At 42.9% G+C, this 27,276-nt stretch overlaps 1 protein-coding gene across 1 annotated transcript in view; it reads left to right on the forward strand.

Annotated features, from left to right (window-relative positions):
* The window catches only part of ANKRD33B (ankyrin repeat domain 33B), a 110,461-nt gene that overhangs the window by 78,537 nt on the left and 4,648 nt on the right, over window positions 1-27,276 (forward strand). The window contains exon 3 of the mRNA XM_029590039.1: window positions 16,775-16,915. Within this exon, the coding sequence (XP_029445899.1) occupies window positions 16,775-16,915 (141 nt within the window). The remainder of the gene's footprint in view (window positions 1-16,774; window positions 16,916-27,276) is intronic.

Genomic DNA, 27,276 nt, shown 5'->3' on the forward strand with positions numbered 1-27,276 from the left:
GTTTTTTTGGGAAATATTAGAACATTTTAAGTATTGGAGTTTTTATTCATCGGATGTTTTGAAATATTTTATTGGTGCTTGGGAAATTTTGGATATTCTGTTTGTTAACTGGTTTGAAATATTTATTCTTTTTATGACTATGATTTTACTATTGTGATTGATGATTACTTGATTTTATTATTTAATGTTTTATGAAGAATGGTAACATTTTTGTTTTGCAACAAATATCAAAATATACTCCTCTTTTATTTGACAAAACCAAATACCATATATTAACAAGACGTCAATATCTAAAGTTCTCAAAACTTATACCAATTCTTATTTTTACCAGAGTCCCAGTTTCTCTATGTAAATCCTTTCTACTTATATCTTATGTCTTTGTTAATAGTTTTTGGACCTTCATAACACCCCACGGTGTACGGGCATTGCCCGCTCCACTTTTAACCGCTATGGGGTCATCTTTTGTTGTAAGTGATATTTTTGCCTCAGAAGACTGACTTGAATGTTCTTTGTTTATGTTATTCTATTATAAACCCATAATTGAATTGTGTGTGTGCATCTGTAGAGGGTGTGTGTGTTTGTGGAAGGCTGTAAGTTTTGCCTAGAGTACCTATTACCCATCCTTTGACCATGGGTTCCGTTTGGGGGAGGGTGTCACATTTTAAGAATAAGATTGCTGGAAGGAGCTGGGCTTTTTTTTTTTTTATGGGCCCGGGTCAGAGACTGAATGAAATTTTTTGGGGGGGGGGGCGGGCACAGTAAAAATCTAAATAAATAAAAAATTTGTTTGCATAGGGCAGCAAAAAAGCTAGCACTGGCCCAGGCTGAAGAAAAGCATAAATGTGACAGCAGAGGTTCCTTTAATTGTTTCACTGCCCACTCAGATGGATTTTAAATGAAGGAGCTTTATAAGTCAGATAGTGCAGGGCCATGCATAGTCCATACCTGGGGTCTCTCCCATTTTGTGTCTGAGTGGAATGCGGAGTACAACAACCATGAAATACATTATTTGGGAACAAAAAACGAAGAACTCTTATCATTTTGCAGTTAACTGCTTTTCCTCCATAAACACTCATGTTTAATGCAGCTGGAACCTTTCAGTTAAAGGCACATTTCATGTTGAAGTGTGCTTTTACAAACTTTCATAAGTTATTGCTGGACACTTGGATAATAGTGCATTTGCTGGTGGTTGGCCTATAGTTGAACAGGAGACTTGGATTTGAATCTGTTGCATGATAAGACCAGTGGGATGTGGATGTTTTGCAAAGGTGATGTACTAAAGCTCCAGGAAGAGGAAAAAGGTTGCTGTCATCACTGCTAAGATCCCTGCTGATGGCAGGTGATCTTGCCACTTTCCCCACAACCTACCTTACCCACCTCTTTCACTCTCTCACCTCCCCTCTTAACCAGTCAAGAATTCCGCATTACCCTGCTGTTCCAGAAGGATCATTTGTATTGGCTTTATATGGCTGCAGCATAGGTTAATTGAATTCAACAATTCAAATCTCCAAATATAAACAAATACACCAACTAAACTCTTTAACTAGCTATGGGGGTGACTATATCCTCGACAGTACACCCATAAGAACATAAAATGTGCCATGCTGGGTCAAACCAAGGTCTATGGAGTCCAGCATCCTGCCTCCGGCAATGGCCAATCCAGGTTACAAGTACCCAGCAGATCCCTGATCGTTGATCTATTTCTTGCATCTAACTCCTGTAGGATAGATGACTACAGGAGCTTAAAAGATTTAACTGATAATCTGATGATTCAAATTCAATAATTTTAAGGGAACAGTTGCTTACACTTTTTCAGGCCAATACAATAAGAGCAGGCGTTAATTTCTGAGCAGCCCAAAAAAGTGTACAGAAAAGCAGAAAATTCTGCTTTTCTGTACATCCTTTGACTTAATATCATGGCAATATTAAATTGGAGGAACCAAAAGGTTAAAAAAAAAAAAAAAAGTGTGCTGGCGGTTAGGTTAGGAAAAGGGATGCTCGTAAAATTGAGTGTCCGTATCCTAACCTGCTGATAGCTGACTTCTCTTGGGCACCCACTGCCAAGGAGGTGCTAGGGGCACGCAATTGTCCCTAGTGCCTCCTTTTTAGCGCGACCCCCTCGTTTAAAAATTGTATCACCCGCCCAGGAGAGGTGGCTGGGCGCGTATTAAGAAAGCAGGCACTCAACACTGAGTGCCCGATTTCCGCGCATCTTTATTGTATCGGCCTGTTTGTGAGCTAATCGATCAGTTTTATTGTAGTAGCACACGTATACAAGGTTTAATATGGTAGAAATATTTTCTTTTGTTTTAAGTTTCTAAAGTTATGAAAATGAGAATGAGTCATGTGTTTTCTCCATGTCAAGGTTCAATTGGAGGGTAGTTTTTCTCAGAGATTTCTCCACCATCTCTCTACCAATGAGGGAACTGAGAGGGAGGATTATAAAGCAGGAAAACCGGAGAAAGAAATCAGCTGTCTGTCACAACTCTGGTTGACCTGGATTTCCAGTCTTCTATATCGGCTTCCTCTAGCCCACCCAAAGGTGTTCAATTGTCAATGAAAATATTAATAAAAAATTAAATACATAAAAAAATTTACTTAATATTGTTAAACAGTAAACTACAATATACCTTAAAGTGAAATGGCAGGAGCCCAAGGATGTTTTAAGATGAACGTCAGAACAAAATAAATGAAAGTTATCCATGACTTTCATGATAGGTTGGCTAAAGATCACATCATAATTCCAAAATATACCAATAAATGTTTACAGTATGCATTTACCAAATATCCTGTACAGGTGAAAACAAAGGCTTGGAACATGCTATTGCCAGCAGCAGGACTGTCTTTCTGACCCTGAGATTTCCATGCTAATAATGACGTGTTTGCCATCATCTGTAACAAATAGCATCTGACCTTTCAGATGCTGTATATTAGTTTCCGTAGCTATTCATTTTTAGCTGAAATGATGTTATCACTGGTTGACACTCAGTTATCTAAAAATGACTTTAAAAGGGCCGTCACGCCACAGCATTCTTCAAAATGGCACCTCAGCCCGCTTTGACATATTTTAGAAAAGCGGTCAAATAAAACAATATATGAAACTAAACTAAACTGTTGTACTACTGCTAATAGTGAAAAACATTTGTCATCACATGTTAGAACAATAGTATCAAAATTGTTGAGGCCATGTAACCAGTAAAATCTATGCAAGCTATAGAGTCCTTTGATTTCCTTTATCTTGTTTATAAGTGTCATATTTCTTACTGTTATTCTGCAAGTCACAACTCAAATCCAAGTGTTTGTTTCATAGGGAGGCTAAGTTTATAACAGCACATTCTGCATGTAGAAAGTACCCGCAGACTTTAGCCTGAATTTTCAATGCAGACTGATACATAAACGTGTGAGAGTAGATTTATGCACATACTTTTGAAAACCAAAAGCATGCGTGCAAAAGCTATGCCCACCCCAACTCTGCTCCTCGAGCGCCTCTTTCCAGTGCACATAAAAGTAAGGGAGGAATCGCCTTTGTGTATACTTTTACATGCACAACCCCTGGGGCGATTTTCTAAAAGCCCATCTACGCGAATGAATGCGTGTAAATCCTTAAAAAAAAAAAAATCAGGCCACAATTGTGCTTAGTCTCTCTGACAGTACAGGACAACGAAATGTATATAATTTACAAAGATTACCTCTGGATATGTAGTGCACATTTTTCTTTGAAATCACCGATAGCTATTGTGATGGGCTCGCTCTGTAAATATTAATTTCTCTGGTCTCTGGAGATGCTGAACACAGCCAGGAAACATCACACAGCCAAGAGTTTGGTGCATTAACTTAATAGCATTCATTTGTAGAAATCCTTAAGCTTGTCCTAGGCTCGCATAGGGGTCGATGCAATACAGTGTGCTGAGCCGAGCACACTGTTAACCTGCAGTCGGACGCGGGTAGAATAGGCGCTAATCAATCCCCTAATGCAATAAGGGGATTAGCACATATTCAACGTGCATCCAACGTGGAGTGAATCTAATAGCGCTTATCACATGCAAATGCATGTGGATGAGGCTATTAGGCATTCACTCCCGATGCAAAAAAAAAAAAATGTGCATCTCGGACGCATATTTAACTGTCATCTATTAACGCCTGCCAGGAGCAGGCGTTAATAGCTGTGCACGTCAAAAAAAGATGAAAAATAAAAGAAATAAAACTAAAAAAAAAATTGACAGTTGGACCCATCACGAAAACTGATGCCGAGTTTACAGGCGTCAGTTTACTTTACTGCCGTATGCCGGTTACAAAAACCGATTGGGTTCGCGTTAGCAAGGATGCACTAGGGTCACGCAAGCAACCCTAGCGCCTCCTTTCTAATGTGACCCCTTCATTTAAATATTGCATGGCGCCCACCTTGGGGGCATCTGGAACGCATTAAGAGAGTGGGCGCTGACTGTTCAGTGCCTGCTTTCTACGCAAGTTTATTGCATCGGCCCCATAGAGGGTAATAGCCATCCAAACAGGAAAAAAAACACAGGAAAAAAAGGTTAAGCTGCACTTGCAGCCTAAGTATACACAGGGACTCTCTCTTCCATTATGCATGGCTCAGCAAAACTGAACTCTTGGGGAAAATGCCCACAAATAATCAAAGTCAAACTTTGGCAAGTGTGACAGTTTACCCAGCTGCAGTCAAGAGAACTGTGAATTGTAGGCCCATCTCTTACAGTCTAGTGAAGTCCATTTATTTTCTTAAGCTTTCCACATGCTCTTCCCAAACCTAGCACATTTACAGTTGTAGCTGGAGCACTACTGTACTTTGCTCTGCCTATCTGCCAGTTCTCATCCTAGAGCTCTCAGCTTCATCCTTCTCCTGTCCTCTCTTCTACAGCAGACCCTACAAATCTTGGGGTACCTCCCTCAATAGGCAATCATTTGGTCCAGTCATCCCCAGCTGCTTCCAGCCCCAGCTCTCAGCTTCCTGCTAAACTACTTGTCCAATTTCTTTCCCATACTCTACCATCAACTATTCAACCACAGCAATAATCCAACTTTTGTATTAACAAAAGACATGTAAGTATTTTGCTCACATTGTTTTTCCACTGATGTTAGTTGTTTCTTAGACTGCTGTGCTGCCAGGTGCAAATCTATTATAAACCAAATCTGGCATTTTGTAGCATATTTGTCTTATAGTTGCCATGGCCTGAAAATTAAGAAACTGCGTAGTCTGCAGAGAAGTGCTGAGATCAGAGCAGGCGGAACCCTTCATGTGCTGGAGGGGATTCTCAGGGAGAGGGGAGGTGGGGAAAAGGAGGTGCTCCTGGCTGTCCCCTTGTTAAATTACTTGATGAAAACCGTGTCTCAGTGAATGAAGCAGTCCTGTTGAGAGCTCCTTGAAAGAAAATTAGTAGCACGTTGCTAAAGTAGACACTGCTAGACCACCATACATCAATCAAGTGGTGCCAAGATTATTGCAGTAACAAGATGCATAGGGAATGCTTGCTTACGGCATTCCTTTACAAAACTGTTTGGCAGAAAATAAAGACATTTTTGCAGGCAGCATGTTGTTGATTAAAAATGTCCCTGCAGCACTGCATACCAACATATACTCTACAAGCAGATATAATAGGAGAAGTGGCAGGCTTTGGCACAGTCCATTTATTATAACTACAAATGAGTTTTTCTCTCTTTTTAAAATAAACAAAACCAAAGAAAAAAAATGTGAGATTTTTTTTGTATAGTGTTGATAACCTAAACTCAAAATGAGCACATTACATTATGCCAGGATTTTAAAAGGCCTATGCCCACCAGGCCTATTTTAAAAAGGCCCGGCCACGCGCATATGTCCTGGGGCTTCGAAAAAGGGGTGAGGCGTGTCAGAGGCTCCCGGCACAGCGGCCATTTGCCGCTGTGTTGGGTGATCGCGTGCCGGTAGGCTGCCGGCGCGCGCAACCCGCGCCTGCCTCTGGACAGGCGCAAAAGGTAAGATAAAGGTCGGGGGGGGGGGGTGTTTAAGATAGGGCTAGGGGGCGGTAAGGTTAGGGGAAGGCATAGGAAGGTTAGATTAGGGGGTTGGGAAGTTCCCTCTCATGCTGCTCTGATTTTGGAGCGGCCTGGGAGGGAACAGGGGAAGGGAGCGGGCATTGACGTGCGCAAGTTGCACTAATGTGCACCCCCTTGCATGCGCCGTGCACCGACCCCCGATTTTATAACAGGTGTAGAAATCTCATCTTTGTGAGACTTTCCTCACTCCAAATGACGTCAAATCTTCACTGAGGTGTCCCGTGCTGTTTGTATGTCTCACTCTGCATGTCAAAGTGGCCCCTAAACCCTAAACCAACACCTACCTCGAGCTATTAGGTGACATTCCTATAGTGATATAAATAGTTGAATACTGTGAAGGCCTTATATAGAGAGTCTCTCTCTCTCTCTCTCTCTCTCTCTCTCTCTCTCTCTCTCTCTCTCTCTCTCTCTCTCTCTCTCTCTCTCTCTCTCTCGGCTAAAATAGCTTCTTTCACCTCATCTTTTAACCATGCCGGTAATTGTTTTGCCTTCCTTCTAAGAAAACTGTTACAATTTTAAATGGAACTTGGCTGGTACCATTTTCAAGCCGGACAAAACCTCTCCACCTCCTTTTCAAATAATGTAGCTACGTTTTGCCGGCTTGAAAATGGTACCAGCCAAGTTCCATTTAAAATTGCTACAGTTTTCTTAGAAAATAATCAGAGTGCCCTTGATGAAGCATAGCAGGTGGGAAACATCGGCCGTGTTGGGCGGTTTTCTAAAGCTACAGTATAAAAGAATGTTCTTCTTTTCTTTGATAGACTGAGCTATTTTTTCAAAAAAAGTGGACTGGCTAATATAAATATTAAGGATTAAAAGAATTGATAATATTTTCATTTTAAGAAAAGAAAAAAATAAAAAGGATTTTTTGGATAAAGATTTTTTAAAGAAGGTGAGTGAGTGAGAAGACCGGTTGGTTTTGTTTATATATGCACAACTTCTGGCTTGCTGACACCTTCTCTTATTAGGCTTATTATATTTGTATATTTTCCTGAGTTCCCTTTTTTGGTTGAAGACTTTACTCCTTTGGGTAACTTTTGGACTCTCCATAAGATTAAGGTAATTGAAATCTCCCATTATTACTGCACTACCAATTTGGTTAGCTTCCCTAATTTCTCTTAGCATTTCACTGTCCATCTCACCATCTTGGCCAGGTGGACAGTGGTATACCCCTATCACTATAGTCTTCCCCAACACACAAGGGATTTATTTTCAACCCATAAAGATTCGATTGTACATTTAGTCTCATGCAGGATGCTTATCCTGTTGGACTCTATGCCATCCCGGACATAAAGCGCTACACCACCTGCCGGGTGCTCCTCTCTGTCATTGTGATATAATTTGTACCCCGGTATAGCACTGTCCCATTAGTTATCCTCCTTCTAACATGTCTCTGAGATGCCAATTAAGTCTATGTCATCATTCACTGCTATACATTGTAATTCTCCCATCTTACTTCTTAGACTTCTGGCATTAGCATACAAACATTTCAAAGTTTGGGGTTTTTTTGTATTTTCATTCTGCTTTTTAATTGATAGGGATATGTTAGAATTTTTTAGCTCAGGTGAGTTTTTAGTTACAGGCACTTGGACTACTTTTCTTATTTTTGGAACCTCACTGTCGGGATGCCCTAATTCTAATACATCATTAGTATCCTTTGACGATACCTCCCTCCAAACCATGCACTGCTGAGCGACTGTCAGCTTTCCCCTTTGTTCTAGTTTAAAAGCTGCTCTATCTCCTTTTTAAAGGTTAGCGCCAGCAGTCTGGTTCCACCCTGGTTAAGGTGGACTCCATCCCTTTGCAAGAGACTCCCCCTTCCCCAAAAGGTTCCCCAGTTCCTTACAAAACCGAATGCCTCTTCCTAGTACCATTGTCTCATGCACGCATTGAGACTCTGGAGCTCTGCCTGTCTCTGGGGATCTGTGCATGGAACAGGGAGCATTTCAGAGAATGCTACCCTGGAGGTTCTGGATTTAAGCTTTCTATCTAAGAGTCTAAATTTGGCTTCCAGAACCTCCCTCCCACATTTTCCTATGTTGTTGGTGCCCACATGTACCACGACAGCCAGATCCTCCTCAACACTGTCTAAAATCCTATCCAGGGGACACATGAGGTCCGCCACCTTCGCACCAGGTAGGCATGTTAACAGGCGATCCTCCTGCCCATCAGCCAGCTGGCTGTCTACATTACTAATAATAATCAAACCCAGTATCCTGTTTTAACAGTGGCCACTCCTAGTCACAAGTACCTGGCAAGTACCCAACATTAAATAAATCTCATGCTACTATTGCTTATTAATTAATAGCAGTTTATGGATTTTTTTCTCTAGGAACTTATCCATACCTTTTTAAAACCCAGTTACACTAACTGCTGTAAGCTCTGGAGGGACATGAAAAGTGATTGACTCCATGTGCTGGGACCCCATGTGGAGGTGGAGTGGAGCTGTGGTGTGGGTGACCCTTCCCAGCAGGGGTTTGCTTTGGATAGACGAGAGGAGCAGAGGCATCTGGGAGCGGACGGTGAGAATCTGGAGATGTTCAGTTAATTGCCTTAAGATGAAGTTGCCCCCGGCTCCCAAATCTATGAGGGCCAGGATATGGAACTCCCGAGTGCCCATGGTGACTGTCACTGGAAGAGTTAATGGAGGAGATGGCGGTCAGGCCTAGGAGTAGCCCTCCCACAGAACCTAGGCCCGGTAGTTTACCGGACGCACCGGACAGTCTGCCAGGACGTGACCTGCCCTGCGACAGTATAGACAGAGGCCGGACTGCTGATGTCTGTGGCATTCTTCAGGGGTAAACTTACCCCGGCCCAATTGCATGGGTTCTTCTCCAGTCGTGGCTGGTGAGACTTGGTCTGCCTTGGGTGAGGGGGAGCACCGGACGCATCGGGAGGCCGTGGCTGGTTTCTTTGAAGACTGCAATTCATGGGAATGCTCCTGAAGCCACCGGTCGATGTGCCTGGCGAGATCGATGAGGGCATCCAGTGAAGTAGGTAATTCGCAGGCTGCGAGTTCATCTTTGATCTGGGAACTCAGGCCCTCGAGGAAGATAGATTGGAGACAGTCTGGGCCCCAGTGCAGGTCAGAGGCCAGGGTTCGGAATTCAATGATGTAGTCCACGAGGGCTTGGGTGCCCTGGCATATGTGAAAAAGCACGGATCTCGAAGCTGACTGCCAGCCCGGGTCATCAAAGATGGAGCGGAAGAGGGCCAGGAAGCTGGGCAGATCCCGGAGGACGGGGTCTGAGCGCTCCCACAGGGGTAAGGCCCAGGCCAGAGCCTTCCCATCCAGGAGAGACAGGATGTAAGTGGTCTTCATCATCTCGTCTGGGAAGAAGGCTGGCTGGAGGCAGAAGTGCATGTTGTATTGGTTTAAAAAGCCTCGGCACATTTGAGGATTTCCGGAAAAGCACAGGGGCTCTGGAAGCAGGACAGTCGGCCGTTTGGTCGGCATGGGAACCGAGAAACTAGGGACTGAGGGTGGCTGACTTGCCGCAATTGTGGAATCAATGGGGGTGCTGAGGTTTTCCACCACCATCACGAGGGTTTCCAGGACCTTCTGTTGTTCAGGGATTTGCGGAAGTCTCCTCCGGGTCCATGGACTTGGCAACCTGTTAGGAAATGTGGACCCTTGGCCCGAGGTGGTGTTGGCGCCACCTGTAGGAGGTTGAGCCCCCACAGGTCCACGCCGTCAGGAGGCGAGGCCGGCCGGGAATCAGAGGCCAACAGGGACTTCGCCAGTACCAGCCCATGTTCCCCCGCAGGTTGAGCCCTTGGGTACCGGGGAACACTTAAACTTTTACTTCACAAACACTTTTTCCCTGCACGGGTCTCCCTTCGCGTACATTTAATCGACGCTCAGTGAGTACTATGCCATTTTTTTCGGTCGGTTCCTGTCACCTCACTACGGTTTCCCTGGCCTACCAACCGAATTGCGGCCTTCCCTGTCCCTATGTTTTCACAGTTAGCCCCACATAGCCTGCGAGTGTCCTCCTGTGACCCTCTGACTGGTTATTAGTGCTAGTGGGATAGGGACTTCCACGGTTACCGTTGCTGCCAGGGTCTCTGTCGAATTCATACCTTGGCACCTTCGTGCAGTTGATGCCCCCATCGTACCATCGGTACCCCCATCCAGGCTGTCCTGCCTTTTCCATTGCCATCGACACCCCTCCCCCCGCAGTCCGTCGATGCCATCAATCCCCGCATCGATTCTTTCAGTGCCATCAATGTTTTCATCCATGGCACTGATTTTTCCATCAATGTCATTGATGCCCGGGTGGATGCCATCGATGCACACCTTGGTGTCGTCGGTGCCATCAATGCCTGGGTCGATGCCATCGATGCCTAGGTCAGTTTCATCGATGCCATCATCGATTCCATTGATGCCATTGATGACCAGGTCGGTGCCATCAATGCCTAGGTCAGTTCCATCGATGCCTGTATCGATGCTCAGGTTGGTTCCATCGATGCCTAGGTCGGTTCCATTGATGCCATTGATACCATCGATGCCCGTGTTGGTGCCATCAATGCCCATGTCGATGCCCATAGCCATGCCGTCGATGCCCGTGGCCATGCCACCGATGCCGTCGACGCCCACGTCATTTCCATTGGTGTCCTCATCGTTCCTATTGATGCTGCCATCGATTCCGTCGATGCAGTATCAATTTCCCGATGCCATTGATGTCTATTCGATTCTTCGATGCCACATTGTTTCCATCGATACCTACGCCAATGCCGTCTGTGCGTCCGTCACTGTTATCGTTGCTCTGCCTGGGCCATCAACATTTTTTCATCTATATTTTTGACAATACCCTCGAGCCCACTTCTATGCCGCCATCAATACCGTCAATATTGACATAGCACCTACACGCAATGCCCTTGCCTAAACACAGTGCTCCATGCTTTGGGTTCTTAACTAAAGCCCTGTATCAGCCTAAGACACTACATAGTGCCAGGAGCAGTGCTGACAGTCCATCATCATTCACCATCCAAGACAGCGAGGGCATCCACCTCGGCGCTGGGGAAAGACTGGGCCGAGCACCGTGGCACTCATTGTCACTGGCACGGAGACCATCCGCCACCGACGCCAACCAAAACATCAGTGCTATCCTACTTGGTGCTGGAGAATGCCCGGGCCGAGCAACATCGCTATTGCCACCGCCACTGTTCCACACAGTGCTAGCAGTCCTTGGTGCTCCAATGAACGGACCGAGTTCCGAGGAATTCTGCACTGGCGTCACGATACATTGAGCCGCTGCAAAGAGAGCCGGGTTCATGAGTCATAATGGCTCCCCTGTACCCGAGGCATTCCCCACCGACACCGGTGCAGGGTTCTGACCCTCCACAAATTACTGTGGTAGCCCCAGACACGCTCAGCCTGTCTCCTCTATACCTGCGCTACCATACCAGGTTACAGAGTTGAGTCGGACGTTTACATCCTTCAGGCTGTCCCTCGATGCCTCCTGAAATCCAAGGAGCCATCGATCTTCACTGGCTCATCCTTCTGTGATCCACGACAGATGGTAAGTACTCTAATCCCGCTTCAGCGACAATCCCATTGAGACCTGTTCTCTAAATCGGGCCATATGGTTCCAAAGGTTCTAGGTCATCTTGTCTTCCAAGAACTATATTAGTGTCACATATCGCTATTGCCAGCTATGTCGGACACAATACCAAGAGAACCTTTCTACCAATCATTTGGGATTGCATCAGGACATCCTCCTGTTGTCAGCAACGGGACTCTGTACTGATTAATACTCTGGCTTCTGGAAATCCCAGATGCATTCTGGAAATCCCAGATGCATTCGCTGATCTGCTAAACACAAGATCCAGCAAACACTGCCTCAATTGCAAATCCACCTCGAGGCCTGGCGACAGGTCTCGACGTTTTCTTGTACAGCACACAGAAATGCGGGTAAGACTATTACCACTCACGCTCCCATGGGAGATTACATGATATCCAGATTACATCAGCCCCGCCAGTTGGACACTTCCTGGTCTCTCAACTTGCCGGATATTAGAGCGGCCACCCCACTTGGTACCAAGGTTCAGGGTACAGTCCCCTGGATGCTACAAAGCGCAGGGGAGGCGGAAGTTTTAATCTCACTATTCTTTCTTTCAACAGAAAGTAGTTACTCTCCGCCCATCCTGGACCTCAGAAATATTAACTTTCTTCAGAAGGGACAGGTAAAATGGTGTCTTTTGTCACCATACTTCCATCCCGCAGTAAGTAGGTTGCCTCTCTCCTCTAATCTTTCTATGTGTTTCATGGCGAGTCAACAATATTACAATCCCAAGCTCTGCCGGTTGCTCCAGCTTCGGCAACTTGGGTATTTCATTAAATCACTAGCAGAGACTGCTGTTTCTCTACGGAGTAAAACATCATTCACGCTTTTCCTTGCATGGACAGCTGCATAACAACAGTCAGTCCAAGCAAGGAGCTCTATCTTCTTCACGATTCACTATAAATCTACTACCTGGGATTGCTGTTAACTAACATAAATCCCATATAGAACACATCTGGACACCACAGTCACAACAAACTTTCTGTCCAACAACCGCATAGACATTCTGACAAATTCCTATATGTCTCTGCATGCATACAACATAACCTCAGCCCCTCAGTTCTTTCATTGCTGGGCCACGGGATTTTTTCACCATGCACTTTACTCATAGGTTCAGATTTGCTATGAGTAAGATTCAGTGAAATTTCAATTATCAGTGGATCTAAGCTGTTCAACTGCTTTCGTCCCTGATCCATATTGCAGATCTAGAACCAAAACCTAGGCTGGTCCTGCTCATGCTTGCATTTACTCAGGATTGCAGAGTTCAAACTAACATCTTCTCAACCCAATATGCGTCTATTCTGCTCCATGCAGAGTTTCACATCAACTTCCTGGAGCTTCAAGCCATGAGTTATGCCTTTATGCCTTACAATACTGCCTCTGCAACAAACCTTTGTGTATACAGACAGACAGCATAGTGACAATGTGGTATTTCCAACACACAAGCACACACAACCTCTTAGCTGCTCTGCTAGGAAGCTGCGCAGCTCTACCCTTGGCCCTTGCTCACTCCATGCATCCCCGGGCCACTTATCTAACAGACTTACTGAACGCACTAGAAGACCTTCTCCACATAGGTTTCCATCCTCTCAGATGGTCTTGGACTACATGTGTAGCGAGAAAAATCTTCTAGCGCTGCACCTTTGCTGCAACAAAGGCCTCTTATATGTGTCTCTTTTGATGCCTCTCATAGCCAGCACTCTTATTATGCTGCACCGGGACAGGGTTCACTGTTTCTCAGACCCACGTCCTGGCCGAGACCAGTATGCTTTCCCATACTTCTCAATCTATCACACCAGTAACCAATTCGCCTTCTCACAGGTCAGTCTCATATCATGGACTCACTGATGTTCTCAGGTACTGGTAGCATCACAAAAACCTTCCACACATAAATCTTACCATTCAAAATGGCATGGTTTACCACATGGCGCATACAAAAGGGTATTACCCCCTTTTTTCTACACCACTCTTTCCTCTTACTCCCTTGGATTCTGCTCCCCAGACATCCTCCACATGGGTACACCTCAGTTCCAATTGGTGTACCTCTTGGGAGTGAGGTTACCCGATTAACGGTTCAACCCCTTCTGAGCCAGCTTACCATGGGTTATCCACTGATTGAGCCGCCTCTATTTTTATTGGTTACGGAATGGGGCCTATATTTAGTGCTTACAAGATTCATACATTCCCCGTTCGAGCCTTTCCATTCCTTGTGGAGGAGGAATAGCCTAATATTTAGAGGAGTGGACTATGAACCAGGAGACCAGGGTTCAAGTCCTGCTGTTGCTCCTTGTGACCTTGGGCAAGTCACTTTACCCTCCATTGCCTCAGGTACAAAAACTTAGATTGTAAGCCCTCTGGGGATAGAGAAATACCTACAGTACCTGAATGTAAACCGGTGTGATATATCCATTGAGATCGAATGTCGGTATATAAAAATAATAAATAAATAAATTCCTCTCACTTAACAGTCTGGCATGGGAAATTCTTTCCCTCGTAGTCATCACTTCTGCCAACAGGGTCAATGAGTTACACACCTTGTTACATACTCACCCGACCCTGCGTTCCTCCGTGACCACGTGGTCTTACATATTCAACTTCATATCCTTCTTAAGGTAGACGTTGCATCTCACCTTACTCAGAATATACTCTGCCCACTTTTTCCCAACACCTTTCTCTCACCAGGGTGAGAGGGTTTTCCACTCCTTGGACTGTAAAAGTGCACTTGCATTCTATCTAGACTGCACTACATGCCATAGGAATTACACCTAACTTTTTCCTTCTGTGGCAAAAGCCAAGCTGCGAGTACCAGTGGGCAAACAGACCTTTTCCTCCTAATTGACGGTCTGTATCTGTTTTTCCTACCAACAAGCATGCATTTCACTACAACACCGTGTGTAACCACACTCTGTTAGGGCCGTACCAGCTTCAATAGCTCACCTTTGGCTGGTGCCTGCTTGTACATATTTGTAATGCTGCGACCTGGAGCTCTCTCCATACCTTCGCAGCCCATTATTGCTTAGACAAGACTGGCCGGCATGCTTCCATGTTTGGCTAGTCCGTCTACTCATCTTCTTTTCGGTTTAACTATCCAACATTCTTCCACCAACCCGTTAAGGGTTTCAGGATGCCCTCCTTACCAAATTCCACCCCCATTGTTGCGCCTTTTGCATGTCTTTGGGTGCATTTGGTGCACTCTCGGGCATCCTCAGCTCGGTACTCACCCATATGTGAGGACTACTGTCCTACTTGTCCTGTAAGAAAGCAAATGTTGCTTACCTATAACAGGTGTTCTCACAGGACAGCAGGATGTTAGTCCTCACAAAACCCACCCGCCACCCCGCGGAGTTGGGTCTACATATGTTTTATTATTTTAGTTTCGCTTGTGCTTTTTGCTATAAGACGAGACTGAGGGGAGACACCTGTGGTCACAGGGATAATTGCAGGCTGAGCATGCTCAGTGCACTCAGTGTGCCAGTGTCAGTCAAAGCTTTATAGAAACTTTGAAAAGTTTTCCATAACAGGGCTCCGTCCACTGACATCACCCATATGTGAGGACTAACATCCTACTGTCCTGTGAGAACACCTGTTACAGGTAAGCAACATTTATAATACCGACTTGACTCTGAAACAATTAAAATATATTTTGCATATCTCCCCATCTAATCTATCTCATTTTGTCAAATCATTGTTGGTAAAATCTGCCTGTTAGGCATAGAAATTTCTTTACATTGTTTTAGGAATTTCTTGGGCAATATCTTATCTTTTACATTTCAAGGAAACTCCAGATTTCCATCAGGGGACTTAATGGCTAAATATCAATTACTCAAGAGTCAACAGAAAGATACTATTCAGAATTTCATTGACTTACAAAAAAGACAAATTCATTCTTTTCCTCATTGCTTAAAACATTTGGGTTTCAAATCTAAAGATTATTTAGTATATTTACAAATTAAAAGCGCTATATCCATACAGTTTTTTTTCACATTTGACAGTTTATACTTCAGGGGCATTCTAACAATTTCTTCATGTATGCTCTCGGGGTACTTGTTCCTTATCCATGTTATATAAATTCCTTCACTCTATTCAGAATTATGGGTTATTATAATCTTTGGCATATACTTGGAGTGTTGATTTACAGTTGATGGTTACTGATGACTTGTAGAACTGCAATGGTAAAATCTACAAGTGTATAGATTATGCTTTGTTAAAAGGATTGCAATTTTATATCATACATAGAATGATTATTTCTCCCTATTGTGCATTTAAATTGTGTATTACAGATAATGGTAGCTGTCTCAAATGTGGGCATAATAATGCATTGTTATTGTATGGGTTGTAGGGTTGCCTAGTAATTTAATGTTTCTGGACTGAAATTTTAAAGAAAATATCTTTTTGGTGGGGTAGTCTTTCACCTGTATAGCAGATATGTGTTTGCTAGGGTCAATTCCGACAGAGGTTGGACTTTTTTATTTAAATGTTGTCTTCTTGGGAAACAGTGCATACTGCTGAAATGGTTAGACTCTGACTCACCAACTGTAAGCATCTGGTATACTAAACTGGTTGATCTGCTAAGCCTGGAATCTCAATCAAGTCATTTGAAGCCTCAATCATACTGAGGCACTTTACCAGAATTTGGGGCACTTTTATGAAGTCTTTGCCTGTGGAAATTCGACTGCTTGTGGAATGTCATTGTCAGTTCTTTCAAATACTTTTGTTATTGTATGCTACTTTTCATGTTTAGTTGGGAATTGTTTTAGGGGGTTATGGGGAGGGGGAGAGAAACTTATTAATATCCTATTAATATATGGCTCAAATATATGGAGTTTACTGTATTGTTTACTGTTTGCTGGAGCCTATTCTGAGAAGAACTGTTTTGTTTGACTACCTGTCTGTTACCTTTTGAGCTTATATTAATAAAATATTTATGTTAAAAAAAAATAGTGGTTAAACCTGGGTCTTAAGTTTTTAAATTTGTACATAATTCACTAATTTATTTTAAGAATACAGTACCCCATACACAGCAGGATTGACTTAGTAAAAAGTGCACCTTCTACAAAACTGTACAGGTTCTGGCAACCTGAAGCCTGGAAGCCTCAGTACTTCATGCTTTTTTAGTTCCATTAATTGCCGTCTCCTTTCTCTTGTACTCTTTTGTACAGGGCACATAACCATCACCAACTACTTGCTCAACTATTTCCCAGGTCTTGATATGGAAAGAAGAAATGTGCATGGGTTCACTGCCCTGATGAAAGCTGCAATGCAAGGTCGCACCAACTGTGTCGGAGCCTTAATGTTGGCAGGTAAGTGACAGGTGCTCTGGCATTATCTCAGTAATAGCAATTTGGTGGCATTTCTTGATCAGGGGGCAGAGGAGATCTTCTTATAGTAATTTTTTCCAGTTTGTAGATGTGTTATAAAGATTATAGGATATTTAGAAGTTTCTCTCATCCTACTTATCTCACAGTCATATCTAGACTGTGGTCTTTATGTATTGAGCATATGGTACGAATTCCCTTAGAACCATTATGTAAATAGCACTCAGCTGTTCTTAGGGTGACAGCCAATATTTCTCTAAAACTTCATCTTGGGAGAATCTAATTTAGAATACAGGCAGAGCAAGGTTTTTGTTTTGTCTTCTATTTGGGGTTGGGTGGAAATTATTAAAAAAAAAAAGAAATTGATCTAAATGACTTAGTATATTGATACAAGGCTATATAGGAGATCCATGTCCAAGTCATTGGTTTAAATCCAGCCTAAGTTGATAGAATCTCAAGTCATGGATATTTGGTGGCCTAGATTAAATAAGATGGTGGAATCATTGAAGTTGTCAGTTGTTCAGAAAAACAAAAACAACATATTCATTAGGGATATGCAGGGTCAAAAGTTTTCCAGGTCAGCAATGCAGGATTTAGCTCTGGAAATAACTACACCTATTTTTCAGTGCAATGTGCTTGCAATAGGCTTGCGTTTCAGAGAAAATATTTTTGAAAGAGAGGAAAGTCAGTCGGACATCTATATTATAGGTACCACTGTAGAGGGGTACTTTGAATAGGGGTGAGTTTCGGAAGGTGGGGCAGGGTTTAGGGTGGTGGTGTTACAGAAGCATTCTGAGGTATTCATAGTAAAATTGACATCACAATCTTAGCTCTCAAGGACAAGAGTTGGCCATTCCTGTTCTACCTAAAAATCTTACAACTTTAAATGGAAAAGATTTTCTATCTGGTGTTCATGAATCAATCACAAGTCAATCAGAACTCCTTTAAGTGTAGTTCCCCTTACTTAAATATCTCTTAAACCTACCTGACTCGGGCTTGAAAGCTAAGTCAGGATTCACCACTGAAGGGTGGCACTTTGAATCGGGGTGGGTTTTCGGAAGATGGGGAGGGGTTAGGAGTGACCTTGCAGAAACATTCTGAGATATTCATAGTAAAATTGACATCACTTTAAGAGATATTGAAGTAAGGGGAACAGTACACTTAAAGAAGTTCTGAATGACTTGTGGTTGATTCATGAACACTAGATAGAAAATCTTTTCCATTTAAAGTTGTAAAATTTTTAGGTAGAGCAGGAATGGCCAACTCTTGTCCTTGAGAGCCACAAGCAAGCCAGGTTTTCAGGATATCCACATGCAGGCAGTGCAGGCAAATCTATCTCATGCATATTCATTATGGATATATTGAAAACCTGGCCTGTTTGTGGCTCTCAAGGACCAGAGTTGGCAACCCCTGAGGTAGAGCATCTTCTTGATGCTAGAATAACCTTATTCACTTCAGCAGGCAACTGTATAGAAGATGCTAGTTGACTTTCAGCACCCATGCAGTCAGAGCTAAAGACTGAACTTTAGAATGAAAAAAAATGTAAAGTTAACCAACTAAAGGTCGCCGGATAACATTATTCATGGAATTTCACCAGGATGTTATCCTGCTGAGTATCCCTGATCACTTATTTAGTTAATTTTAAAATTAATTAATTTGAAATTAATGGGCAAAATGCAATAAATGAGTCCATTTCATTTCATTTGAGTACCCCTGAAATAAATGGAGGACCCCTGAAATGAATAGAGGGTGCCCATGAATTTAAACACAAATTTTCATCTCATTTTTTTGTTTTCCATTCAAGTGTATGCTATACTGAGCAAATAATGCAGACAGTGATTAACTAGTAACCTTAGCAACCAACTTGTGGGGGCTGAGTCAGGGCAAGTTAGCTAGGAGATTGGACAGAGGACAAATCACAGTGAAGCATCTTTTTAGCTAGTTCATAGCTGCTATCTGGATCAAGTGATGCTGATGTCTTCCCACTGAAAGGTCTGAGCATGTGCAAGAAATTATTTATTCTCTTGAATTTTGAAGAGATGAGTTGTGTGTTTAGAAGCTCTCACAGATTGGAAAAAAAGCTTTTAAAAAGAAGGCATTGACACTGGCAAAGAGCTTTTTCTGATCTTCTTTGCTGCAGTTAGTGGTCTCTGACTCACTCTGACAGATAAAGAAATGCAGTGGTTTTGCTTTCTGTGTTCACTGGGGGCAGGATAGGAGTGGAGAAAAGACTGAGGAATAGTCAGTGCCAATGCCAATGAAAATGCCAGTGCTGACTGATTTTTGTTTAGCTGCAAACAGAGAAAACAGAAGCACAACTTTGTTAGCCTTGTTGGTTCTGTTTCTAACAGTTTTTTGAGTGCGCAAAAGGAGTCAGCAGTGAAGACACATACACTGTGTATGTGTCTGTGTATGTGTGCATGAAAGACAGAGACATTTTTGCACACACTGTGAGGAATAGTCCTAGAAAGACAGAGTTTGTGCCACTACTAGAAAGCTGCTAATTCTGCTTGGCATGTTGACAAGCTCCAACATGAACTCAGTCTGTGACCTAGGTTGAGTGTATATGACAGACATACTCATTCAATAGTAGAGTGATACTGTGAGTGCTGGTGCAGTATCAAAGAATAATATTGTGATATCAAACCCCCCCAATAGGCACTTCAAATTCTATTTTACCACTACCAGGAAAAGGCAGAGAAGGGAATGGCAGGGACAGAGGATTGGGTGTTGCTGCAGAGCCAGCCCTGCTTGTCAGAAAATAGGAAGTTTTTCTAAACTTAACAGAGGCAGTTTTAGCTTCAGAAAATCAGCTCAAACTAGAAGTAATTGAAATTGGGAGAGAATGTACTATCACCACCTTTTGTTCTACCTCTTCTTTGAAAGCAGAGGCAAAAGCCAACAGAGGTTGGTGTTAGCAGGGCAGAAGCAACAGAAATGCCAGCAGTGCACTCCTCCATGATTACTGCTTCTGAAGTAATAGAGGCAGTATTTTCAAGAACTGATTCCATATATAACTCTCTATATTGAAATTTACAAATTTACAAATCAAGAAATCTTGATTTTGAAAAACATGATGAAAAATGAAAGAGATATTGCAAAAAGAAAATGAAATAAAAGAGAAAACAAAACCATCATCATTACTCACCATTAATTAGTCCACACTAGGGGAAATTTAAGAATGAAAAAAGATATTCATATTCCCAAGGCTAAACAATTTACACTAATTCATTAACAAATCTCTGTATAGCAACACTGGGAAGAGTCCTATTAGATAAAAAATCTTCCAGCTGATCTGGATCAAAGAAAATATATTTCACACTATCCTATTTCACAATACATTTACAATGGAAATGCAAAAGGAAAATAGAACCTAAAGCTAAAATGCTAGACATTTTTGCAAGAAACAACTTTCTCCTTTGTTGCATTTCCCTAGACACATCAGGGAACACAGCAATATTCTGACCTAAAAAAGAGTACTTTCTAAATGAAAAAAAACAATTTACATTGTCCACTGTTTATCTGGCTGAAGTGAAACTATAACCAAAAGAGTTGCTCTATCTATAACTTTATTTTGAGATTGTTCTAAAAATCCTGTGAGATCGAGACTGTCCAAAGATAATTCTGGTATCAAAGAGGCATCCATAGAGACAGAAAGAGGGTGATTAGGCAAATAAAATATTTTTGAAATTGGTGGAACAGACTCCTTGGGAACTTTCAATAATTCTACATAAAATTTACACAATATGTCTATTAATTAAGGAGCACTTAGGAAAATTGAGGAATCTTGAATTCAACCTCCTCAAGTAGTTATCCATATTTGTTACGATCACCTTAAATTTGTTTATGCTTAAGCCATCTTTTTGCCTGTGCTACCACACTATCCCATTCAGACTGTGATCTTTTCACATCTTCATGATGATTGAACATCCAATTTAATTTTTGATCATCTGCACATATAGCAAGATTATTTTCAACAGGCCTTCCAAAGCATCTATATATATTATATACAGGAGTATACCAAAACCCTGTGACATTTTTCTTGTTACATCTAGTTTAGGAGTGTTCCCATTTATTGTGACTTACTTACTATGCTTATCTGGGTAATTTCAAATCCATTTGCAGATTTTCCGCACATATTCCAGTGTCATTGACCCTTCTCAAAAGGCTCCTGTGAAGCACAATATGAGTGGTTTGGCAAACTACAAGCATGCAATATCAACACAATTTTACATCACTTTTGTTCTTTGTAACTTTCTTGACAATTCCTATCCAGACAATAAAGCATGACTCATTTGTCCTTACATGCAGAATACTATTCATTTCTCCATCTAATAGGTATTTTGTTATTTCTTCCTTCATTATTGATTAGAGCTGTTTTTGATTATAGATATTGGATTTGCAGGTCAGTAGCTACTTGATTCAACCCTTTGACTCATTTTCAAAAAAAGAAACATATTAACAATGAACCAATCAACTGGTATGACTCCTGTCCTCAAAGAATCTTTGAAAACTGTTCTGAATGGTTTTGCTATCAACAAATATTCCTAAATACCCTGGAGTTGCAATGCATCAGGAACTTAAGATATATATTCCTTAACATTTTCTTCAGGTCCTGCTGTCTCAGGCATCCCATCAGACTTTTAGGGCAGCATATATTCATAAAAACCCCAAGAAAAGAGATGATTGACAGTATATTGGCGAGGAAAGGAATATGTCCAGACACCTTGGAAAAGTAAAAGGAATTAATGCTGTTGACAGAATGCCATTTGTAATTACACTGCACAAAGATCAGAAAATAACTTTTTTTCTCTTCTTTGCAATTCAATTCCATATATACATTTTTGGAGTTGATTCTTATTTTCTGTATGTTTTGCAAGTTTGTAGGTTGTTACTAAAAATTTAACAGGAAGAGAGGTACATTTTCAAAAGTCATTATTGAGCAGTTTGTTGAAATTTGAACCACCCACAGCTTTTTGTTGATTCTGATATCTGTGCTAATCTGCATGAGCAAGTGAGAGTGATTTCAGGTCACTCCAACTTCCAGTCTCTGTAATTCAGGACTTCCCAAACATTTAGCCAATACAACCCCATTTTAGCATTTGAAAATTCACATCATGAGGACAACCAAAACAAATTAGCAGGGGTAATAACAATCACTCTTATCCTCACTGCAATCCAATGGAGCCCTTTCTCATCCTAAACACTCTCTAGTTGATCCTTTTCTCTCAAGCTCCATCCCTCCAGTGAAGCTCTTCTCATAACCTTTTCCTCGCCAACGTACCTGCTTCATTTATTTATTTAAAATATTTCTATACTGCATATCTAAAATTCTATGCGGTTAACAAAATACATACATAAAAATATAATCACACTTAGAAGTAATAAAAATAACATTACACTAAAATTACACTTTATGAACTCTGCTCCTCTAGTTGATACCCTCTTTTATCCCCCAGCTCTTCTCACTTCCCCTGCCTACCTTCTCTCTTTAACCCCCTTCAGACCTTTTTGTGTCCCCCAGCTGATCTTCTTTCACCCTCATGGCCTTCTTATAACCTCCAACTGATCCTTTGTCATCCCTTCTATCGCTCCCATTCCCTCCTTACTCTCATATCCTCCTCTCAAATCCCCCCAGATCATTCCCTCTCAACCCCCTAGCTCCTCTCACATCTCCAGTTAATCTTTCATTCCCTCCTTCTCTCAACCTCCACAGCCAATCCCTCTCCAGCTGATCCAACCCTCAAACCCTTCCTGCATCTGATTCCTCTCTTCAAACAGCTCCTTCTCTACACATCCTCCTCTCCAGTGTCAATGGCAACATTTTTCTTTGGGGTCCAGGCCAAAGGTGCATGACAACTGGGGAGAAGAGAGGGCAGGCTGATGTTAGGAGTAACATATTTCTCTTGAATAGGCTCAGTGGTGGGTAAGGAGGGAGAAACCATAGAATCTTGACTGGCCCATGTAGACTCATCCCTCCCTTCCCCTCATGGCTATTCCTAAACCTGACAGTGATCTGCAAGCGGCAACAGCATTAATAATAAAAGTCTGCACAAGGCCTATGGGCCAGATGCAAGTTCACAGCTCTGCAATGGCCCCATTCCCTCCTTCCTCCTTTGCATAGGTTTCTGTTACCACAGAAACCTATGCAAAGACAATGCCCATGCATAACCTGTGAGTGTATGCTGGCTCACAGGCCCCATTCTGACTGCCTGAAGAGTGCTACCATTTGAGGCACTTGTGATCCCAGCTGAAGGTTTTGTAACCTCATTTGGGGTCCCAGACCACAGTTTAGGATGCCCTGCTGTAGCGGGTTTTCTTGATAAAACTCAGGAAAAGGGGGATCCAAGAGCTACTACATTATTCTTGTTTGGCGTTAAAATATCAACAGAGCAAATGTTGATGACTATTGTGTATTGTGTGCTAGAGTCTAAAAATGAAGGCATTGAACTATGAAGGAACAGAGATATCGTGTTGCGCTTCCTGGCCGCGTTGACACAGCAGCCAGGCCTGCTCACATCACGCTTCCTTCAATCGCAGCCAGTTCATGGTGTCCTCGGGCTCCCCGCTCACCATCTTCCTCACAGGCCTCACAGCGGAGCTCCCGTTGGGGCTCCACTTCATCGGCGTCTTTGGCCACGCCCCTAGGCATGTGCATGGCCGACATGCAGCCCTTTAAAGGGCCCAAGGCAGGAAAACCTGCGGGGGCACCTCCCGATGACATCACATAGTTCCACTACTTAAGGCGAGGCCCTGTCCCCAGGACCTTGCCTTGGCAATCGGGTCGACACAGTTGGCGTATTAGTTTGCCTTTGCATTCCAGCGCCTCCTGTTCCAGCGCCTCCTGTTCCAGTGTCTCCTGTTCCATCCAGCGTCTCCATGTTCCTATGTCTTCCATTCCCAGTGGCTCCGTGAGTTCCCGTATCCTTCAGGTAGTACCTCTCTGGACTGACCTTTGGTACTGAGCTCTGCCTGCCTGACCATTCTCTTGTCTGCCGCCTGGAACCGACTCCTGCTTTGGCTGACCTCTCTTGGAATGATACTCTGGCTCTGACCCTTGCGCTTCACTCGGACACTCTCTTCTGGCTTACTGTGACCATTGGACCTACCTTCTTGGAAACCAACCGAGGCCTCCATTTGGCTAGACCCACAGGGTGCTGCCTGTCTTGCCCAGTGGACTTTCCTGAACTGTTGCCTCCCTGAGGTCTCCGGAGCTTCCAGCTCAGGTCTAGTCCGTCCTCTCTGCATCAGCCGCGCACCCTTGCTCGTGGTGGGCACACCCCTCCGCTACCTCTCTGGGACACCACCGAGACCCACCTAAGTCCAGGCGGTCCGGGTACCCAAGAGCTCAACCTGTGGACACCCCCGGACTGTTATTGGTGAAGCTCCAGTTAGCCTCTGTCTCCTCCTGTACTCCACCACCTGGTGGCAGGCGCTCTCTGGGTCCGACCAGAGGGCCGTACCAATCCTGCACCAGGCCAAGGGTCCACCTACAGCGCAACATATCAGGGTGTTGTCTGAGAACTATCTACATGTAGATTTAACTGGCCTTGCAATTTAATGTTCTTTTTGATTGCTTATTGGCAATCTCTATATCAAATATACACCTCTTTTTTTCTTTCTTGTACTTTTTTCTGTTAAAGATTTGCTAGCAAAATAATCTATTCTTAACCCATAATATCTAATGGAACCCCTGCTCTGGAAGAAGTCTTTTTGAAGCTCTAACACTTTAGTGGATGCGCTCCTAAGGGGTTGATATATACTTTTTACGCCTTTATGGGAAAGAAGAGTTGCATTAATTAGTTCTAAATGGCACAATCCATCCTACACAGGGGAAACCCCTGAGCAAAAATGGGTCTTAAGAGTGCTCCTTAGCAAATAAGGTCCCTGTGGGACTCAGTTACAAGGCTGTTACTAGATTTTTACTAGAACTATGAATATTATATTTATTAAATCTGGGCAAATTTCCCTAAACTGTATTATTGTATTTTAAAATTGCTGCAGAAAACCAATATTTTCTTCATAAACGAACAAAACAGTGCTTGTAGAAAAAAATGTCAAAGCCTAAGTTTAACATGCCTTTGACCTTTGGGCATAATTAACTGCCCTGCAATTATTTGAAAAATGAATTGTTAATTAAGTGTTCTCTTTAGCAGTGCATTGGATTTTAGTGTAACACAGATAATTGTTAAATATTTTATTATGCTATTTTGTTTATGTAAGATTTCTCTTACTGTTTTCTCTTACTTGATCATTTATTAAACATGATTCAGCTAATGAGTTGCTTCTAACCTAAGCGGTTTTAAATAGCTACAGTTTATATCTATATATCATTAAGAGCTGTTCTTGGTTAGGGATCCAATTCATGTGCCTGCAAATTTACAACTAAAATAAACAATATTTCTCTAATGTTGGCACCTACAAACTTAATAATCCTGGATGATTATGACATCTGAGCTCGATAGAATTCACTGTCACTGTTTTGGAGGCTAGGAGTCACCTTTTTTTCATTTCCCATGTGTGTTGTCCCCCCCCCCCCCTCCCCCCGAACTCTGGATCCACTGCCCCAGACCTAGCAACATCTCACTGTCACCTCTTTGAAAGACCTATCAAAAAAATGACCAACCAGGAAAAAGTGAAAAACATCTCTATCTCCAAGAGTCTATAGCACTGAAGCTATGAGAGGGGATCTAAGATGATGGTGAATTCTGCTATTCTTCTCCTCCATTTGTGCCAACAGCATCAACCAGAGGGGCTATGGCTGCAGGTCCGGGTCCAAATCCATCTTCTGGTCAAGCACTATGGTAGTCAAAGGCTCACACTCTAGCTGAAAGATCTCCACTAAGTGCAAAAATGTTCAGTATATAAGAGCATGGAAGCCAAAATCAATAAAATGGGTAGAAAGTAAAACTCAAACCAGGGTCCATCCATTCAGCCAGTGCATTGGGTAAAAGAAAGAAAAATCAGAGTTCAGAGTGATATTCAAAATAATCAGTTTACTGCAACTTAAAGAGGAGAATCCATGCCAAAATCACAAAGATCAAAAACAACATTAAAAATATTAGTACAATGAAAACAATGGTTTCCTTGTCCATTTTAGATCTTCTTACCACTTTCCCTGCTCTTGCACCTTCATCCATAGCAAAACTATTCTCCCCTTGTAGAGTAGAATAGCTAGAGTGCAGCTCCAGCACAAGCTGGTCCAGATGGAAAGAATATCTCCAAGTATAAAAATATCTCAACAGGTCTCAACAAGTCAAAAAGACTTCAACAGTACTCCAAAACTTTCAGAAGTGTCCTGAAGTCTCTTGATTATCTTCTCAAACCACAACTTATTACTATCCCAGCTGTTAACAGGTAGCCTGGGCAAAAAGATCCTTTGATGCAAACTTTTTGGATAAGGGGGGGGGGGGGACCCTTCCCTCTGGACTGGTCAATCTTCTTCCAAAAGAATTTTCTCAAATGTAATAGCACTCCTTCAAGTCACTGGACCCCCAGGATGAGGTCAAGACACTTCAGAGCACCTCTCCTTCCACCCACTCAAGATGCTTGAGACCCAGAGATGATCTCTAGCTTCTGCAATCCACAACCCACTAAAAACTGAATATGCCCATTTGAATTTTTATATCCCATACAGCTTCCCAAAAAAAGATGGGGCCAAAGCTGAAGGATTTCAAAAAGCAAAAACCTCCACCCACTGACCATGTGCAAAAATATATATAGGGATAATGTTAGTGACTGGCAAAGCTTTGTCACACTCTCCCTGTTCTAAAACATTGAATAATAATAATTAAGACAGGATGATGGTGCAATTAATTGTCTTTACATTCCTAGTACTATACAGACATTAGACACTTGCAATAAGATATTAAATTCTTCCCAACACTTGGGGTATGCTAGCACAAGTCTTGGGAAAACATGATGCCAAACATTTTACAGATACATTTAGGGGCGGATTTTCAGAGCCCTGCTCGCCTAAATCCGCCCAAAACCGGGCGGATTTAGGCGAGCAGGGCCCTGCGCGCCAGTGAGCCTAGAGGCTCACCGGCCCGCTGGCGCGCGGAGATTTACGCCTCCCAGAGGGAGGCGTAAATCCCCCGACAAAGGTAAGGGGGGGGCTTAGACAGGGCCGGGTGGGTGGGTTAGGTAGGGGAAGGGAGGGGAAGGTGAGGGGAGGGCAAAAGGAAGTTCCCTCCGAGGCCGCTCCGATTTCGGAGCGGCCTCGGAGGGAACGGGGGTAGGCTGCGCGGCTCGGCGCGCGCCGGCTATACAAAATCGATAGCCTTGCGCGCGCCGATCCAGGTTTTTAGCAGATACGCGCGGCTCCGCGCGTATCTGCTAAAATC

The sequence above is a fragment of the Rhinatrema bivittatum genome, chromosome 2 (assembly GCF_901001135.1).
Source record: "Rhinatrema bivittatum chromosome 2, aRhiBiv1.1, whole genome shotgun sequence".
NCBI classification, from domain to species: domain Eukaryota; kingdom Metazoa; phylum Chordata; class Amphibia; order Gymnophiona; family Rhinatrematidae; genus Rhinatrema; species Rhinatrema bivittatum.